Genomic DNA, 20,400 nt, shown 5'->3' with positions numbered 1-20,400 from the left:
GGGTGGATTGGAGCACAGGTGGTGGGATTGGAGCACGGGGGGAGCGGACAGGAGGACGGGGGAGCGGAGCACAGGACGGAGGGGAGCGGACCACAGATCGGTGGGGTGGGGGCACAAAAGTGTTTCCAGCCATGGCCGATGATATTGCAGCATCGGCCATGGCTGGATTGTAATATTTCACCAGTTTTTTAGGTGAAATATTACAAATCGCTCTGATTGGCAGTTTCACTTTCAACAGCCAATCAGAGCGATCGTAGCCACGGGGGGGTGAAGCCCCCCCTGGGCTAAAGTACAACTCCTCCTGTCCCTGCAGGCCGGGTGAAATTACAGTTAACCCTTTCACCCGGCCTGGAGGAGCCCAATCCGGCCATGACGCATATGCTGCGTCACAGGTCGCATTGGCACGGGTTTTCATGACGCATACGGTGCGTCAAAGGTCGGGAAAGGGTTAAACCTGTACTGTCGACAAAGCACGCATGTGAACCACATCCAAAAAATGCCATGAAAACGCTGATAAAAGAGTAGGTTTTGGCTACTGAAAAAAAATGCAGCAAAAACAGAAAAAACCCCAATGTGCTTTATGAACCCTCCTTAGATCCAGTGTGGAGTCTCTGCCACTACTACCAACAATGCTTTTACACTCGCTCTCTCTCGATCCAGCACCGAGTCTCTCCTGCTGCTCTCAGTGCCTATTATTGTCTGCAGCGCTGATGTCACATCGACGGCGCTCAGGACCTCAGGAGCTCTGCCCAAGTAGATGGCCGGAGTCACTTGGAGCTGCTGAGCTCACTGATTGGCTGCAGTGCTGCCGATCTGAAGTCGGCGCTGCAGACAATAATAGACACTGAGAGCAGCAGCGGAGACTCTGCGCTGGATCTAGAGGGAGTGACTGTAAAAACACTGAGTGGGTTTTTTTTTTAATTATTTTAAACTACGCCCTGGGAAAAAGGAAAACCCCTATAAAATATATATTATCCTTCTGTGACTGAAGAAATGGTCCTAGATCTCACTGACCTCTTCTTTCCATATGCCCTATGATTCAGAAGGGCGTATCATTTGTTTGGGTGTCGTGTAATACTACATTGTATGGCTGGCAATAATATTTTATGATGGTGTTTCACTATTCTTCGAAAAACATTTGAAAAACGTGAACCTGCATCTGTGCTTTCAACTCTGACTTGACCAATACTATGAAACACAGGAAACAAATACTGATCGAACTCTATACACCTATCCTATTAAGCAGAAAATGTGTCAAGTGAAGTCATACAATAAAAAAATGACGCCTGGCCACATAACAAGGCGGGGTGCTTGGATGAGGATTAACGAACAGACATGAAAGCATTGTTTTTATATAGTGTTCTTGTGTACGGACGCCTAATCCTGAAATGTTTTATGGGCGATAGGGTCATACATTCCTCACTGGTGTTTGGCCTTCTACTACAATTCTATTGGCAGACCTCCTGGTCACACGAAGAAAACATAGTTTTCCATCCCCAAGAAACTAGTGACCTAGTTGTGTTCAAGGTAACCGGCAAACAAAATTGAGGCCAAAAATAATAAGAAAAGAGGTCAGATAAGCGCTATAGACCAGACAGAGATGAGCACAGATGGCCATAAATGAACTTACAGATGTGTCAGTCCCTTATTTCTGTTCTACAATTTTTCATCTTACCAATTCAGTACGATGGCCGTGATTCATTAAGAATGGGGTGCGTACAGGAATAGGATGTGCCACATTTCATAAAAGGTGCACTTCACTTAATGAATGACGCAGATCTTATTAGTAGGGTGTGCCTCCCCGGAAAGGTTGGGAACTGAAGTGATATCTCCAGCGTAAGAAATATTGCTGAATTTGAAGGGCGAACATATCAACACCCCATCCCGCCCCAGCACTGACTATTTTGGCGGAGATGCCAAAAACTGGAGTGAAAATGCTAAAAAGTCACACATTTTTTGCGCAGCTCTGTCACACTTGGATTGGGAGATCTGTGGCCATTCTGTGCTTGGAGCCATTCTCACGAACATCTGCGTGAGCCCTTATATATTTTTAAGCTGTTTTCAACATTAGTCTAAAGCATTTAGGAAATCAAGTTCTCTCCATATCATGATTTCTAAGGTCAGGTCAATATTGCCCAGGTGTTATACACAGGAGGTTCACATGAAATAGTTGCAGAGCTGCTTTAGTTTTGTTTGTTGCTTTTAATTTTATCTGTTAACCTTTTTCGGGAAGTCTCTGAAAGGAATGGAAGCCAACAAGACTGTTTTCAGCTTGGAAGATTTCCCTGCTCGATGTCCAGATTCATTTACTTTGTTGAGGCCAAATTTCTAGAATTTTTCTGATTTTTTTTGCTGTTGTCTGTTGCTGCGCTATCCAAGAGTAAAACAGTGAAAACATCTTTATTACTGGGAAATAAAAAATAAATTATAAAGATTACGGGATTTTTAGAATTTAGAAGATTAATGGGCCTCTCCCAAGGACAAGCTGTTCAGCCACTAGGCATATGTAATATTTTATAATGTGTTTCATGGTATTACTATTTCACGGCAGCTGTTTCAAATTACTATTTGTATTATATATTTTTTAATTTATTTTCTACTTTTGTCTTTAGGAATTATCCATTTGACATTGTGACCTTACTGAACCTGGTTCTGTTCAAGGCATCTGACACTAACCGTGAAATCTATGAAATATCAGTGCAGCTAATGCAAGTAAGTAGAGAAAGTTAGAGTCTCGTTCCTGGCCCCCTTGTGTGTCATTCCTGGCCCCCTTGTGTCTCATTCCTGGTTCCCTTGTGTCTTGTTCCCGGACCCTTTTTTGCTCTTGTTCCTGTCCCCCTTTTCTCTTGTTCCTGGCTTCCTTTTCTCTCGTTCCTGGACCCCTTGTGTCTTCATCCTGCCCCCTATGATCTCCCATCCTGGCCCCATGTGTCTCCATCCTGCCCCCATGCTCCATATGTCCTTCCATCCTGGCTCCATGTGTTTCTATCCTGCCCCCATATAATCTCTCATCCTACCCCCAAGCCCCATATTTTTTCCCATCCAAACCCCATGTGTCTCCATCCTGCCCCCAGTCCCCATATATCTTCCAATCCTGCCCCCAGGCCACATATGTCTTCCCGTCCTGCTCACAGACCCCATATGTCTTCCCATCCTGTCCCCCAGGCCCATGTGATCTTCCATGATGGCCCCATATATCCTCCCATCCTGCCCCATATGACCTTCCATTCTGGACCCATACAAAATTAAAAAATTTTTTTTACCTCATTACCTGGCCTTGGTCCAGTGGGTCCTCTCCATCATCCATTTGAGGCGTTTACGCAGCAGTACATGACAGTAACGTCATATTCCAACGACATGATCGCCAACTTTAGCTGCCGGCCTCTGATGGCTTCGGTGGCTTCCTTCACAGCAGTAGATTTTAAATGAACGTGTGTCCTGAGTTGGCCGAATTCCCCTCCAGATCGGGCCCACTCCTTGCCTCTGCACACTGAGCACTATATGCCTGCAAGGGCAGTAATGCCCTGATGTCAGCCCCGGATGTCATACCAACAGTCTTTAGAACCTCTATCCTCATACTAATACCTAATACTGTGACCACCATCCTTTATTTATTTTTTTATGTTCATGGCAGAAAGATTTTGCAGGCATGTTAGAAATTTCCTTCTGCAATATTGCACTTTATTACTCAGAGGAGAAAGTGCGTACTTATTATTGGGTTCGATTACATGGCTGCTATGGAGCCATAAGAGCGAGGGGTCTTTGGTGGTTCCATTAGTTTGGTTCTGAAAAGTTCCTGCTCCACAAAAACTGCATTGTTCACAACTGAGAAGGTGAAAACTTAGACCAAGAGTGAGGAGGGGAAAAATCCTTGTGCTTTTGTCCTAGGTGGAAAAATTCAGAAGTATGATAGGATTTGCTCCATGTTCCAGTAGATATTCGCTTGCCTGTTGTAGGTGCTTTTTGTAGTTGACAGAGGTTAACATAGACTTTTGTTTATGATCACAGTTATGCAGCTGCAATACACTTTGTGTTTTGGCTTTTTTATAGCAGTGAGGATTTTACATCACCTAAAGTAAAAGCATATCCCTAGAAAATGTCATCACTTTTATATCGGTGTGGGTCTAACATCTGGACCCCCTGAGAATGAAGGGGAGCAGCGCTGCTGTAGTTTTTACCACTGCACAGCTAAATGACCTGGAGCAGCGCAGTTCAGGAAACAAATTAGCGGACACAGTACTAAATTTTCTCTGTTCCTGGCCACCCGACTATGCAGGGAACTGCAGCTACCCCGATTCACTTGAGTAAGACTGAACTACAATTTCAAGCAAAGTCTGGAGATTATGATTGGATGCAGTGCTAAACTAGGATCGATGAGGGTCCTAAAGATTGTATCTCCACTGATCACAAACTTATGGCTTATTCTATGCGATTGGGTCAAGTATCCTTTAGGTGCCCACGACCCTGTCGTTGGTGCACTGGCCGTCCTTCCTTGACCACTTTTGATAGTTACTAGCCACTGCATACCATGGACACGCTATAAGACCTGCCGTTTCGGAGATGCTCCAACCCAGTTGTCTAGCTATCACAATTTCACACAGTCTGGCTCAGATCTTTACACTTTATCTTTTTTTCATGTGAAGATCATCAGTGTTATCCCCTATTTCCAGTAGTACCAGCAGATTGGTGTATGTGCTGCTCTGTTGGAAGTCCATCATATCAGAATTATTCCATAAAATTAGAAGTTGGTTAAAAAAATGTTATGTGAACCATTCTGGGCTCTACGCACTCTACGGTGTCACCATGTTACTTAGAATAAGCAAAATTGAATAAACCGTAAAAACCTAGTGGGGAAAAAAATTAGCAAAAATGCGATGGAGAGATTCTAAAACAAGTATTTAGACGTTTCATGGATCTTTGAATATGGCCATCTAAACTGGCCTTACAGCATAATAGTCCCATTAATAATAAAAGTATCATTACTGAACATTTAGGAAATACTTTTGTAAGACCCCAAGTGTTTTCCGACTGTGATAATCCTCCAACCACATAAACAGCTATTGGGAAAGTTGGATGAATCTTTGTCGTAAAGTACAATGTGCTGCTGGATTTCCATGGTGTAACGCAGGTGTGTCAAACTGCATTCCTCGAGGGCCGCAAACCGTGCATTTCTTCAAGATTTCCTTAGCATTGCACAAGGTGCTCGAATCATTCTCTGTGCAGGTGATTAAATTATCACCTGTGCAATACAAGGAAATCCGGAAAACATGACCTGTTTGCGGCCCTTGAGGACTGAAGTTTGACACCCCTGGTGTAACGTATGCAGATGTAACCGTCTATCACTGGCCACAACTATTCATGATACAACAGGGCAGATTTGGTTTTCTCGTGAAAATATTTATGGAAAAACACTAACGCACCTCTACTTCAGCTGTACGATTTTAAGAGACTGGCAAGATAATGTTTGATTTTCTTTTTTTTCTTCAACCAAGGTCCTTGAGGGAAAGCTGTTTGTATATTCTAAGAAAGTGGCGGAGCAGAAGCCGGGAAGTATCCTGTATGGGACGCATGGGATTTTGCCTCCTTTGTATAGTGTTTCATTAATCCGGTTATCTAACGAGCTGGCACGGATGTATCCTGAGCTGACTCTGCCCTTGTTTTCAGGTAATACCTAGCCATTAGACGACTAGACTGCTAATATCTGTGTGGTCAAGATTTTCTTTCTGTAGAGAATCAAAACTGCTTAAAGGGGTTGTAAAATATTTTTAGACATACTCGCTTTACTTAGCCTCCACGGATCCAGTATAGGCCACTCTGGAGCTTTTTCTGGCTCTGGAAGCAGTGTCTACCCCCTTAAGTCACAGCACCATCTACAGCAGTCAAGTGACTGGAAGAGCGCTTCATGGGAGACCAATAGCGCGCTGTTCTAGTCACCTGACCGCTGCAGCCAGTTATGGGCTGCAGTGGTGTTGTGACTTCTGAATGGCACAGTCAGTTCTTCTGGAGCTAATAGAAACCTCCAGAACGACCAGCGCTGGATCCACATGGCTTTGGAAGGTGAATATGATATGTAATCAATCCATGCCTTAAAAGTATGTATGTTGCTGTCGGACAACCCCTTTAACGTCCTTTGTCATATAGAGAATTGGTTTACCTTTGTACCCCTGAAAAATGGTGGCTTGAAACAGATCAGTATGTGCACGCTCTATAGTAAAATTACATTGTGTTTTCCGGATCAGCCGAAATGGAAAATCTCCGTCATGGCCCCCAATCAGGGCCGGCTTCAGGTTTTTGAGGGCCCCGGGCGAAAGAGTCTCAGTGGGCCCCCCCTTTAACACATACCACGATTCATGATCGCATATAAACACAGCCATGTAGTATATAACACAGCCCACGTAGTATATAGCAGCCCAGCCCACGTAATATATAGCAGCGCAGCCCATTTAGTATATAGCAGCCCAGCCCACGTAGTATATAGCAGCCCAGCCCACGTAGTACATAGCAGCCCAGCCCACGTAGTATATAGCAGCCCAGCTGCCCATGTAGTATATAGCAGTGCCACTCACTCAGGCACTGATAGGAGCTCCTCCGGAATCTGCCTGATAAGTTCAGCAGCACTGCAGCCAGCGGCGGAGATCAGAGCAGTAGAACGTGCTCTCTCCACCCACAAACAATGTCATACTGGCTGCCTTCTCTTAACCCCTATGTGCCTGCCTGGCTGCACTGACTGAGTGAGAAGATGCTTGTGTCAGAGCTGGCACATAGGGGTTAAGAGAACGCAGCCAGCAGTGACTTTGTGGGCGGAGAGAGCATGTTCTCCTGCTCTGCTCTCCCAGCTGTATCTATGACAGCGTGAGTGGGCCCCCTCTCTCTCTAGGGCCCCGGCATTTGCCCAGGTGCGCCGGGTGCTGACGCCGGCCCTGCCCCCAATTATCACAGGTATTTAATAGCATTGGTCTTCTCAGTGTAGGATCGGAGTCGGACTGTAACCCCTGCAGGAACAATAGCAACACCCTGAATCCTGGGTTCAAATCCAATCAAAGACAATCTCTACATGGAGTTTGTTTGGTCTCTTAATGTCTGGGTGAATTTCCTTCCCCCTCCAAAAACATAGGAGGGTGATATGCACATGTTTAGTATTTGCACCATTTTTTCTTCCACAAAAAAACAGAGTGTTAGCGGAAAAACCCTGAGTGAAATACGTGATTTTTAGTGTTCATTATTATGTGCATTTTTTCACATTCGTTTGGGTGAAAAATGCTGAAAAAAAACTTCTAATACAATTGACAAAAGCAGATTTCAAAAACTCTTTGAAGGTTCAAATCTGCAAGGAAAAACTAAGCAGCGTGTGCATGGGATGTCAGAAATCTCATCCACTTTGCTGGTACTGTAAAACGCAGCATAAAACGCAAAAAAAGCGACATAAAAGCAACTTGTGAACAAGCCCTAATAAGTTAGTGGACTTCCTATGAAATTGGTATGTGTAGTTTTTACCTAGGCAAATTAGATTGTGATCCTCATTAGTGATTGACTGGGGTGAAGTGTTACCTCATTTGGGGTTGTCCCAAAAACCTATCTTCAGGATAAATATTGGATGTGTGTTCACTGGGGGTCTGCGTGCTACTTACATCTGCGACCATCCACCCCCTGACGGCACCACACGTCTTATCACCACTTTATTTCTTATGTCCTTTTCTGGAAATCATTTTTCATGTACATTGTTATGACTTCCAGTAAAGGCGGCGTTCATTGCCTCCTAATGAGGGAATTGTAAAGGAGCCAAATGATATAGGCTGCTTAAAAGCTAGCATCCATTACCCACATCCATATTCCTCTGAAGTAGACTATGAAAAAGTATATCCGTGGTACAAATTATTTCCTAGAAAAGTGTTTTATGTTGTCTTGTAAATGGGGATTCTGTAAATGAGATTTTTGGATTTCTGAATCTCTAGGCCGCCCCTATAGTTTACTCAATTAATCTGTTACTTATTAGTCCTCTTGGTATCACTTTTATACTTGTATTTATACTTTATTATATATTCTTGATATAGGGATAATCACTATATCCTGTAATGACTTCCTGCTAGGTTTGTACACATAGCTGCAGTGTAAAGCATGAGGGAGGGATAGAGCAGCTGGAATTAATGAGAAGCCAATAATGGACCCCAAACACATTAAAGTTGTCCAAATCCATTGATCTCTGTGTTTAGCTGACTGTCTAATGTATATGAGGGCTTCCCGACTCACCCCCATACAGATGATGATGATGGAGGATTTCCAACAGTTGATCCTTTTGTTCTCTGGGAGATATGCCATTAACAGGAGAGCCTCTCAGCAACTCTCTCGTAGAAACCAAAATGACGCTAGACTGGACCACGCATTTCTTTGTATGGCAGGGTCGAGAGAGATAACATAACACCACATTATGTTATGGTTCTCTGGGTCCCGAGACCCCCATCCCGCCACAGTTTTGATCCCACCACAGGATAGATGCACTCCTCTAATACATGAGTAGTGTTCAGTCTCACTACGACATCTCTGGGTCGGCACCCCACTGTGTCTGCTCTCATGGATGAGCAGAGTCCTCCTGGTAGGGGTCTCCCCCAAACCACCATGATCAACAAGGCTTTTAAGGGGATATAACAAATGAAAAATAGTTTTAAAGTTTAGGTATATTTCAAATTTGTATATATATGAAAAAACGTCATTTCATGATGCCATAGGTATTTCGCCCTAATACTCTATTACTTGTTAATACCAACAGAAATAAGCCAGCGATTCCCAACCACTCATCCTAATGGACGCCAGATCATGCTCACCTACTTACTGCCTTGGCTACATAACATTGAGCTGGTGGACAGTAGACTTCTTCTTCCAGACTCCAGCCCCAGCACCCCAGAAGAAGTCACCGACAGAGATGGAGAACCAGTTAGCACCTCTGGACTCAAAGGAAATGGATGGGGCTCTCCAGAGGCCACCTCCCTAGTTCTTAATAACCTCATGTACATGACGGCAAAGGTAATAATTGTCTCCCATGGCGCCTGGCACTTACACACACCATCCTCTTAGAGTCACCCATTCTCTTTTTCTACCTGACACTTGCCATAATACGTTGTAGATGTGCCTTTTTAGGAGACCTCAGAGAGTGTGTGTGAAATGAGAATTCTTTTAAAGGGGCTGTATGTACAGCTAAGTGTCGTTTTTTCCATTTGATGTTACAGCGTGTGTAATTCATGACGAGATGTGGCGTTCCTGTTAGACAGCCGCAACACATGTATTGTAGGATTGCCTAATAAACAGGAAATCCCTCATGTGTTATGGCGACATGCAGGTGCGGGGACTCGAACATATTTTTTAAGCACACCGAAGATACTCTTAGTACATGAGCGTGCTCGGAGAACACCTTAACCCAGCATGTACAGACATAACTGACTTTTGGTGAGCCAGGTATTAGGGAGGTGTTTTTTTTTTGTGGTGAGGTCTTCATGTCATCAATGCACCTGACAGAACTTTGTTGATGTGTTTTTCAGGCTTTGGGCCTGTACCTTCAAATTGACCATATGTCGGCCTAGTAGTAAGAGATGAAAACGTGTTTTATTATGTTAATTTCTACAAATGGTCCTTAACACAGAGAAGACAACCCCTTCAATATGTGAAAACTGTTTTTTGAGAAGAGGTTTAATATGGGAGCAACCTGGCTCCTTAAACCCTCCAAAAAACAGTCACAATGCACATGGACGAAGGTAGCCATTTATTACATTGGAAACCACCATCTGCCAAAGTAATGACTGTTGCGTCCCAAGTGCGGGATCCACCTGCGTAACTTGTATATCCTGCGATTTTTGCCCTAAAACACATGTTTTGAACAAGTCTAATTGTTGAGTGCTGTAAGCTCTGAATCTTAATGCATTTCTGTTTGTGATATATCTTGGGCAGTATGCGGATGAGGTGCCGGGCCAGGAGGTGGAAAATGCTTGGAATGCCTTGGCCAATAATGAGAAGTGGAGCAACAACCTCCGGATAACTCTACAGTTCCTAATTAGCCTGTGCGGGGTCAGCAGTGATACCACCCTACTGCCTTATGTAAGACGATAAACATTTCTATCTACCTACCTGTAAGGTATATATGTATAAATCAGTGAGCTTCTCCTGAATCCTATGTCTACCTAACTGGAGGATCATTAATTCTGAAATTGGACCCAAAATAACCATTGGAAACATTTTTCTTGGCGGAGACGTGTTGATTAAAACCACATTGACTTTTGCAAACCCGCAACATTGATGGATAAAGGTGGCAATAAGATTCTTATTTTTCTAGAAACACTAACAAGCCCTGACCTGTTATTATCTTAAGATCCAAACTCAGTCCCTGTGCCACATCTGCCCCTATCTGGCCATATGGGTATAGGACTCTACATGAGGATCCATATTGAATCATGTATATCCTGCCCAGAGTAGTTGGTAGCTCCATCGCTCACTTTTTATCTTCCCATGGTGTGACAGCATTTGTGGAAAGTCCTTTAAAGTTTTAGGCCCTAGTTCAAGTCATAGCTTTAAAAAGTTAAGTCAACTCCGATTTCTGTAAAGCTCTTTTATCTATATGACTGTAGGGTCTGATGTCCTATAACTGCCTCTTGAAGGCAATATGGGACCATCAGAGCTGTGCATTTAAGATGGTGTATGAAGGTTGGAATGATTTCTCAGGCAAAAAAAAGGAAAGGAAGAATAGGAACAATTTTGTCTGTCGGCTAAAGTTGTCTTGACTATGAACGTTATTTGAAAGGGGCTGTCTAGGATAGTATGAAAGTTGCCTAACAGCAAGTAATGTGATGACATAATAGAATAACCATAACACACTGCTCAATGTACTGCCTTCCCAGACCTTTATTCCAGTAGTGAGCCTGAAGAAGCGTGTACTCATGCGAAACAGCTGTTGCTCATTTTACTGATGTCTGTGTCTGCGATCCTGTGACCATTGGAGAATGCCATCTTTTGCTCTCCTCTGAATTCTCGTGATCTTTTACAAGTATCAAGCCGAACACCACAAGATATGGCTATTATGATATGGATATTTTATGTTTGCTTCTATTTTTTCCTTGCAAATGGGTGTTGTGGTAGTGCCAGCAGCATTTTTTTTCTTTAGTATTTATGCACTTTATTCCATAAGTACCTGCCATTCCTGCAGCTAGTCATGTGCCATATATCATTCACATGACCGCTGCAGCCAAACACTGGTCAGGGGTTAAACGTGTCATCTTAATTGCTAAATCCATAGATTGGCTGCAGGGGTTTGGTGAATGATGTACCTGACCAGCTGCTTCACTAGCAATGATTACATGAGAAGTGGAGGAGCACTGGGGGCAGGGTGGATTGGGAAGTTATGATTATCTTGACGTTACCTGGTAAAATCCTGGTCATCTCCTTTAATTCTCATTCTATTATTTTTTAATTCTCTATAGAAACATTTTATTTCTCACTCTCCAGATCAAAAAAGTGGCAATCTACTTGTGTAGAAATAATACCATCCAGACGATGGAGGAGCTTCTCTTTGAGCTTCAGCAGACCGATCCTGTTAACCCCATAGTTCAACATTGTGATAACCCCCCCTTCTACCGCTTTACCGCTAGCAACAAGGCCTCCGCAGCTCCTTCTGGTAAGAGTGAATATTGTTTTGATCTGGGATTTTTAAGTCAGATTTTTTTTTTTCAGCTCCTTCACGCGCTTTTAGCTTTTAACTATAAAGTACTTTGTAGCACAAGGGAATGATCTGATCTAAGAAGCAGCAGAAAGTCTCCTTCTTTGAAGGATTTTAGCCTTGTTCAGATACTGTTCGGCATATTTGCTCTGGGAAATTCAACTCTTTCTCTTTTCCAACACATACAAGCAGTTTTATAGAAATTCTACAAAGATGATTAGTAGTTTAACACCTTTTTTTAGGGACTTGGCTGTATAAACCTCATTTCTCCTCGAAGATCAATGGAAGATAAGAAGGGAAGCTCTTTCTACTGATTAAACATGATATTGCTACAGCAGATCTGTGCACGTCTAAGCCCAAATCGCTTCCTGATTTCTGAGCACCAGGAATAAAATATATCGCCGCTGAGAACACACATAACGTTTTATCACTTGCCATATGGAGAGAATATGTATAGAAAACTGAATGTGAACATTTGGAGCATTAGGTTCAAACCTTATTCACACATCATTGATTTTTTTTTTGTACATCTGCTAAAAATAATCTGGTTTCCACTTGTTTTTTGCATTTCTTTTAATCATCCATTTGTATTGTCCACTAATGAAAAAGTGCTGGAGGTTTCCTAAGTTTCTCCTACATTTTTTAATATGTATGCTAACTACCTGCCTGTTATACCCATCGTCGACAGGTTTAATTCACCTGTTCCAAGTCAGCAGAGCAGCTTCTTCTCCTCCCGGGTCGACGAGGTGTTACTGCGAACGTCATGCTAATTGACTGCTCTATCGATGGGGTGTGTCTGTGAACGTCATGCTGATTGATTGCTCTTTCGACGGGGGTGTCTGTGAACGTCATGCTGATTGACTGCTCTATCGACGAGGTGTGTCTGTGAATGTCATGCTGATTGACTGCTCTATCGACGGGGTGTGTCTGTGAACGTCATGCAGATTGACTGCTCTATTCATGGGGTGTGTCTGTGAACGTCATGCTGATTGACTGCTCTATCGACGAGGTGTGTCTGTGAACATCATGCTGATTGACTGCTCTATCGGCGGGGGTGTCTGTGAACGTCATGCTGATTGACTGCTCTATCGACGGGATGTGTTATGATCCGGTGACCTTGGAGCAGCATGAAAACTTTCACTGGAGTAGGTGGTAACTATACTGACCGCAAATCCTGATCTTAATACCGCAACTAGAAGTAGCCGTGGGGTGTACCTAACAAGACCTAGACACCTCGTCACAGCCGGAGGACTAAATACCCCTAAAGATGGAAATAGGAATACTACCTTGCCTCAGAGTAGAACCCAAAGGATCAGCAGCCCCCCACAAATATTGGCTGTGAGTAGGAGAGGAAAGACACACACAGTCAGAAAACAGGATTTAGCACAAGAGGCCACTCTAGCTAAAATAGGAAAGGATAGGACAGAGTTCTGGGCGGTCAGTATTAAAACCCTTCCAAAAATATCCACAGCAGATTATACAAAAAATTCCTCCATCTAACTAAAGACGTGGAACGTATATCTGCAACTCCAGAGACCACTAAACTCAGAGCAGGAATACAATCAAAAAACAAGCACACAGCTTGTGTGCCATAAAAAAAGAAACAGACACTTATCTTTGCTGAATTGGCAGCTAAGCAGGAGAAGCCAGACAGAGATCCAGCACTTCCCAAGAAACATTGACAACTGGCAAGGACTAATGAGTCCTGCAAACCTAAATACCCCAGTCAGAATTGCAATCAGCAGATACACCTGTCCAGGACTGCAGCCCAGAGACAACTGCATTACCACCTACAACCACTGGAGGGAGCCCAAAAGCAGAATTAACAACAGGGATGTGTCTGGGAACGTCATGCTGATTGACTGCTCTATCGACGAGGTGTGTCTGTGAACATCATCCTGATTGACTGCTCTATCGACGGGGTGTCTGTGAACATCATGCTGATTGACTGCTCTATCAGCATGGGGTGTCTGTGAACATCATTCTGATTGACTGCCAGCTTCCCGCAGTTATGCCCCTTCAACAGAGCAGAGAGGAAGAGAAGCCTCTGTTCAGTCAATGTCACGCCCGCAGAAACTGCAGAATTCCACGCTCTTCTTTTGATCAGCCGGGCTGCCACGGCACCATCATTGCGGCATGACGCACACAGCGTCACACCAGTCCAGCTAATCAAAACAAGGGTCGGGAATGCCGGGAGGTAAAGCGAGTCATAGGCTTTTCATCAAGAGATCGGCCTACCGGTTAGATCAGTAATCTCTGGGGTCCTACAAATCGATTTTTCCGATTTTTCCCAAATCTACTTCTAATGGTTGTTTTTGTTGATTTACAGGGACCACCTCCAGTAGTAACACTGTTGTCGCAGGACAAGATGGATTCCCTGATCTGGACGACAGCAGGGGAGCTAAAGACTCAGATGACAGGTGGGCAACCTAAGTTATATTTGCCGTATTATTATTATTATTATTATTTTGGTGTTAATCCGCTTTTATTGCCCTTTCTTCCATGAGTGTCCCCAGCGCTTCAGACTTTGTTTCTTCACATGAATTATTCAGTATTTCTTGGCATGCAATGATTGCACAGCCTCAAACCCTTGCTCAAGCCATCTTGCTTCCTGTATATTATAAATTATTTCATGTCCAGATGTTTTATTAATTCGGTTAATTTAAAATAGAAGTAAGGAAGTGAATAATGATTTTTGTGATGCAAGACCTTATCGGTGCTTGTCTGATGCTTCCTGTTCCTCCATCACTTTCAATTGTATAAACCCTCTCTGGGTGGTGGTGGTTTTTGTGGTTGCCATTTTTTTTTTTCTTGGGATTTTCCAGGACCTAAACGTTAAGGGTCTTTTGATACAATTTTTTTTTATTATTATTTGCTTATATGGAGAGAATAATTTTATGTTTCAAAAACAGAGTATTGACCTCAACCTCCCATAAAAGGTTGAGGTCAAAAGCAAAGTACAATATGTGCTCTGTCATTTTGGAAGGAACAAATCTACATGCAAAATGTACATAGATGCATGAAGACTGAGGTTTATTTTTTAGCAAATCTGCTTCAAAATGCACCTGAAAAACCTTTCAAACAGCTTCAAACCGAACAATGTCTGTTATTATTCAAAAAAAAAATGCACAAAAGCTATTGAAAGTCTTCCTATTCATTCCAGTTGTAAAACCAGTTCAGTGTATTGAGCATTTTTTTCTCCTTCAAGTTTAGAAGGAAAAAACCGTCTAGAAGGAACTATAAAGAGTGCGTGTGTTTTCTTTGAAGTGGCTCCTCATGGGATAGGCTCCAAACTAGGCACCGTCCAATCAAATGGCTTCAAACAACGCTTCCAGAAAAAAAGTACAAAAGTGTTAGTGCACACAGAGTTTTTTGGGGCAGAAACTGATCAGAAAATCTTCAAATTCTACTCAAAAGCTCCTCAAAACTTGCGGTTCTGCTCCGAAAAACTGCAAAAAAAAAAAATTCCAAAAACTCTTCAGGTAACTAAAAACTCCCCAGAGAAGGAGAGTTTCCTGAAGTGGTTTCCACTAGAAAACTCGTAATTTTTTACTGCCTACAAAAAAAACCTCAATATGTGTATGCTCCTATTCCAAAATAATTACAGTTCTGCCCCATCCTTCATCCTCTTCTTCCAGATGGCCCACGTATTTCGCAGATTTGGGACCCCACATAACCATTATTGGCACATTTACTGACAGGATGTCGGGGTTGGCGGTCTAGCAAACTCTGCCGACCCTTTTTTATACTTGAACATTGTCTGATCCATATGGACAGCAGTACCTGAGTGGAGACTAAGCTGCAGTACATGGCAGGGCCACACCTTGGCTTATGGCGCTGTGCTCCTGGAAACAATGAAGAAGACAATGATCACCATGGTTCCTTCATCTTGTGTGTCGGACCTCAGTCAGCTAAGCATTGATAGATAATTTTATGGAAAGAACATTAACATTTAGCTCCTGGAAGTCCTCTCGAGTGGTTTTGTAGATATATTCTGTTGCATAAACACTGACTAATCTCAGGAAAATTAGCGGTGTGTATATATATGTTTTTCCTACCACCAATGTTTGTGTTTGTAATTAGAATTACAAATTACATCCTGGAAACGGTTTACATAATGGGATCTTTATCGTTTGTGTCTCTCATCCGGACCATAAATGGTAGCAATCACTAAGGCTCTCAGAATACATTTTTGCTCAGAAATATTTCTGTATAAATATTATAGTTTCTTATCACATTGGATGATTCATATAAACAGATCTCTATTCTGGCACTGAATGGCGATGAGGTCTGCTGGCGTTCGGTAACGGATGGCTGATCTGTGTATATACTCTGTAGATAAAGGTATCGGGTCACCTACAAGTTACACTTTTCGGGAACTTTTATGACCTCTTGTTCTAAGTCCACAGACCTTAATATGTTGCTGGTTCCCCCATAACCGTTTCCGCACTTTGTTTAACATTGGTGATTTCTGTCACTGCCATTGATTACAATGGTAACGGACGGTGTCTATACATTGAGAAGAGAATATAACCAATGGAAGTTTTTCAAGCTTTTTGAGTGGAAGACAAAACTTTATCTTGTATTAGAAACAATTGCACAAATATTCAATCCTGCGTCATTTTTATTATTTTGTTTTCTTTAGGTTTGGGAATGTCATCCGCGCTCATACAAGGCTGGAGTCCAGGTACAGCAACAGCTCGGGAGGATCCTATGACGATGATAAAAGTAAGTACGACTTTTTTTTTCATTAATTTTTTTTGTTGATGTTTGGCCTTTTTATTTCTTGGAATATACCATAAATGTATGATAGATTGATCCCTCTAGAGAATGTTATAAGACGCCAATCTTGGCTTGGCCGTGTATGCGCAGCACCCTTGGGTTTTGACCTTCTGTACATTATTATAACAGTCCTTTATCAACGATGTTCTGATTCTAAGGACAGAATCAGATGCCCTATAACTGGGACGGGGACCGCAACGCAATGCTCGGACTGGCCGGCTGCTCTCCCAACCCAAGAGTGACAGCTGCATAGAAATACATGTCGTCACTCTCAGGTCAAGAGCCGCCGGCCAGTCCGAGCATTGCATTGCGGTCCCCGTCCCAGTTATACAATTCTTTCAGTGTTTTTGCAGCATTTGTTCACCCGTAGAAAATAATGAGAAAATGAAAAAACGCTGTTTTTTTTTTGGTAAATAAAAATATTAAACATGTACTGTAGACAAATCGCACATGTAATCCACACCCAAAAAAACATCAGAAACGCTGCGAAAATGCTGAAAAATGGACTTTTTGAACTCAGCGTTTTTCCTGCTAAGAGAACAGATTTTGCTGCCAAAAATGCTGCATGTGAACATAGCCTTACTGTCTTCATTAGTTTTACTGAAGTGTATAATCATCTAGTTATATCCCGACTGTTGTAACTTTTCTAGACGACCCAGTGTCTCCTTATATCAGCTGGATGTTAAATATAGTGGAGAGTAACCAGCCGCAGCCGCTGCCCATGCCCTGCAATGGCGGATGTTGGGCTCCACTCGTAGACTATCTCCCTGAAACTATTACCCCACGTGGACCTCTGCATAGGTGAGGAGCAGAATAATTGTCGGCAGCTAATGTGTCAAATGATGGAAAATATGTGTAAAAACGGTATTGTTCATTTCTAAACGATGTTCATTTAGTATTGTATGATTCCTTCTCCTTAATCTACGTGTTTGCCCTTATTAACACTAAAACATTATTCTGTACATGTAAATATAACGCAGGGCGGTATTTTTTATTTTTGTTACATAAATAATATTTTGGACCCTATAAGCGTCCTCATCTATAAGTATCGTTTAGACGCAATACACACAGGGCTGTTTCAGTCTAATTTTCAATATTACCCCTGTCTAATCCTCTACTTAGTATATGTTTAATGAAAGTCACACCATTACACTGTGCATTGGACGACATGAATATCATCTTTATCCCCCATTAAAGACTGCCAAATTCTTTCAACATTTGTATTTACTGGGTAGGATCCTATCTGAGCACCACAGAGCCTGATGGTATTACATGATGACTAAGTCTCTGCCTGTATTTCTCAGCATTGAACACACCATTAATCTTGACCAAATCCACAACTCCATTTGCCGAAATGCAGCTTCAAACTTGCAAGGAGCCTCCACCATGCTTCATTGTTGCCTGCAGACATATTACTATATCGCTATCTATCCCTTTGGCAAACAAACTGCCTTCTGTTACAGCCAACTATTTCACATTTTGACTCATCAGTCCAGAACACCTGCTGCCATTTTTCTACACCATATGTTTTCATGCCATAGTTGAGTCACTTGGCCTTGTGTCCATGTCAAAAGTATGGCTTTTTGGCCACCATTCTTCCATGAAGACCACTTCTAGCCAGACTTCTCTGAACAGTAGATGTGTGTTCCACTGGTTGTTCTTTCCTGATGGCACTGCTGGAAATCTTCAGTTTCCTTGGGAAGTAAGAATGTGTTATCTTTCATCTGTTGCACTAAGTTTCTTCGGCTGGCCACTGTGTCTATGGTCTTCAACGTTGCCCATTTCTTGATGCTCACTCAAGAGCTTGAACAGTGTATATTGAAACCCCAGACTGCTTGGAAATCTTTGCCTGGGAGAGGCCTTGCTAATGTAGTATAACTACCTTGTGTCTTGTTGCTGTGCTCAGTCTTGTCATGGTTTGTGACCTGTGACATGAAACACTCTTCCACAACCTCACCTTTTTGTAGCAGAGTTTTTCTGCTCCTCACCCAGTTTTAAGCCTCCTACACAGCTGTTCCTGTCAATGACGGTGTATCAGCCTAGATATGATATGAAAATAATGATCATTATCATTTGTTTGCTATAACTGGTTACTCATACACATGACTATGATCCTACAAGAACCCCTGGCTTTGTGCAAGTGTACCTACAAGAATTGATGCTGCTTTGAAGGTAAAGGATAATCACACCAAATAATGATTCGATTTCGATTTCTCTTTTGTTCACTCACTTTGCATTTTATTAATTGATAATAATGAACTATTGGCACTTCTCATTTTGAAAACCTTCTTACCTTGCACCATTTTTGTGACACTTGCCCAGTACTGTATATTTGACAGAGGCTTTATATATTGGTCTCCTTTTACTTTATGAAGTATTCCTGGAGATAATAGGTCTTTTTAAGGCAATAGTCTTCTGTAATACCAAATTAGGCAAGATCAAAGGTAAAAAAAAAAATCCCATTTACCACGGAACGCTTTTCTTACCCTTTTATTCTCCTGACGTTGGCCCGCTGGTAGAGGACATGTGGTCATGTGCTGACAGTAGAAGTGAGTTGTGGTCTCGCTCTTATCGGCAGCAGGTTTCGCAATAGACCCAACGTCAGGAATCCAGATTTCAGACCCCAAGTAACAGCGTGCAGGAAACGTCTGATGGTAGCGCCGTGATAAGCCGGTCTTGGTAGTTCTTGGCTTCGTGCACAGACTGCCCACGTGAGCTCGCTCTTATCAGTGCCGACATTTTTTGCATTACTTTCACCATTTGTGTTGAAAGAGACAAGATGCAGACATGTACCGTCTGTTCTACATGAAAGCTACAAGGAAACTTCAGATCTTCGTTTCTGAGAGCATCTAAGAAATCGCATTATCAAAGATTATATTTTTGAAGATCTGTCTTGTAGAGAAACCTATTAAACGTTGTTATTAAAAAAAAATATTGAGTTGAATCTCTTATTTCTTCTTCTCTTTTTTTTCTCTTTTGCACAGGTGTAATATTGCGGTGATATTCATGACAGAAATGGTGGTGGATCACAGTGTGAGAGAAGACTGGGCCCTTCACCTTCCTCTGCTGCTCCACGCTCTCTTCTTGGGCAAGTACCATTTCTTGGTGTCGAGATGCTTTCTGAGGGTGTCGTTGCCTTGGGCCTTCTTGATGTCGCCGGCTATCTTCTGGGGTGACCTGTTTTTGTGGATATTTATAAAATTTAGGCCAAAATTTGTAAAAGGAACCTGTCAGGAGATTTACGCTGCCCAAACTGTGGTCATCATAAATGTAGGATTGCAGCCTGGTATATTATTCTCTAAAACACTCCGGCATTCCAGAGAAAGTACACCTTCATATTCCGGCCGGGGACCATAGCCGGAGATGAGACTAGTCTTTCCAGCTTTTCCCAGTGCTTCTGTGGGTGAATGACCGGTCTCTCCCTACGTACAGCCAACCTATCGATCATCTGCAAACACCGCAGCATTTTGTAGAATAATATACCTGACTGTAATCTCCTGACTAGTTCCCTTTAAGAGTTAAAGGGGTATTCACTTCTTTATTTCATGAACTGAGGACATGTTACTAGAATATGCCATCACTTATAGGTGGTTTACATCCGATTTAAAAAAAAAACCCCACAAAAACATTCTCTCCTTACTACTATACTGATCCTGACTGTGCCTCTTGTAATACATCCCAGCACAGAGATTATTATTATGCATTGCGCCATCATATTCCACAGACTTACATACATTATTCTTATTGCTGTCCCCATTGGGGCTCACAATCTAAATTCCCCATCATTATGTCTTTGGAGTGTGGAGGGAAACCGGAATACCCAAAGGAAACTCACACAAACACGGGGAGAACATACAGACTCCTTGCAGATGTTGTCCTTGATGGGGGTTTTAACCCCGAACCTCAGCGCTAGAAAGCAACCG

At 42.5% G+C, this 20,400-nt stretch overlaps 1 protein-coding gene across 5 annotated transcripts in view; it reads left to right on the top strand.

Annotated features, from left to right (window-relative positions):
• FRY (FRY microtubule binding protein) overlaps window positions 1–20,400 on the top strand; it is a 422,350-nt gene that overhangs the window by 319,082 nt on the left and 82,868 nt on the right. For all 5 annotated transcript variants that reach the window (XM_069759001.1, XM_069758996.1, XM_069758997.1 and 2 more), the window contains exons 30-38: window positions 2,613–2,712; window positions 5,493–5,664; window positions 8,765–9,018; window positions 9,937–10,083; window positions 11,485–11,653; window positions 14,025–14,115; window positions 16,341–16,423; window positions 17,128–17,278; window positions 19,462–19,565. In XM_069759001.1, the coding sequence (XP_069615102.1) occupies window positions 2,613–2,712; window positions 5,493–5,664; window positions 8,765–9,018; window positions 9,937–10,083; window positions 11,485–11,653; window positions 14,025–14,115; window positions 16,341–16,423; window positions 17,128–17,278; window positions 19,462–19,565 (1,271 nt within the window). The remainder of the gene's footprint in view (window positions 1–2,612; window positions 2,713–5,492; window positions 5,665–8,764; window positions 9,019–9,936; window positions 10,084–11,484; window positions 11,654–14,024; window positions 14,116–16,340; window positions 16,424–17,127; window positions 17,279–19,461; window positions 19,566–20,400) is intronic.

This window comes from Ranitomeya imitator, chromosome 3, assembly GCF_032444005.1.
Source record: "Ranitomeya imitator isolate aRanImi1 chromosome 3, aRanImi1.pri, whole genome shotgun sequence".
In the NCBI taxonomy this organism is placed as follows: domain Eukaryota; kingdom Metazoa; phylum Chordata; class Amphibia; order Anura; family Dendrobatidae; genus Ranitomeya; species Ranitomeya imitator.
Note: the sequence above shows the minus strand (reverse complement) of the source record. Positions and strands in the feature narration are given on the sequence as shown.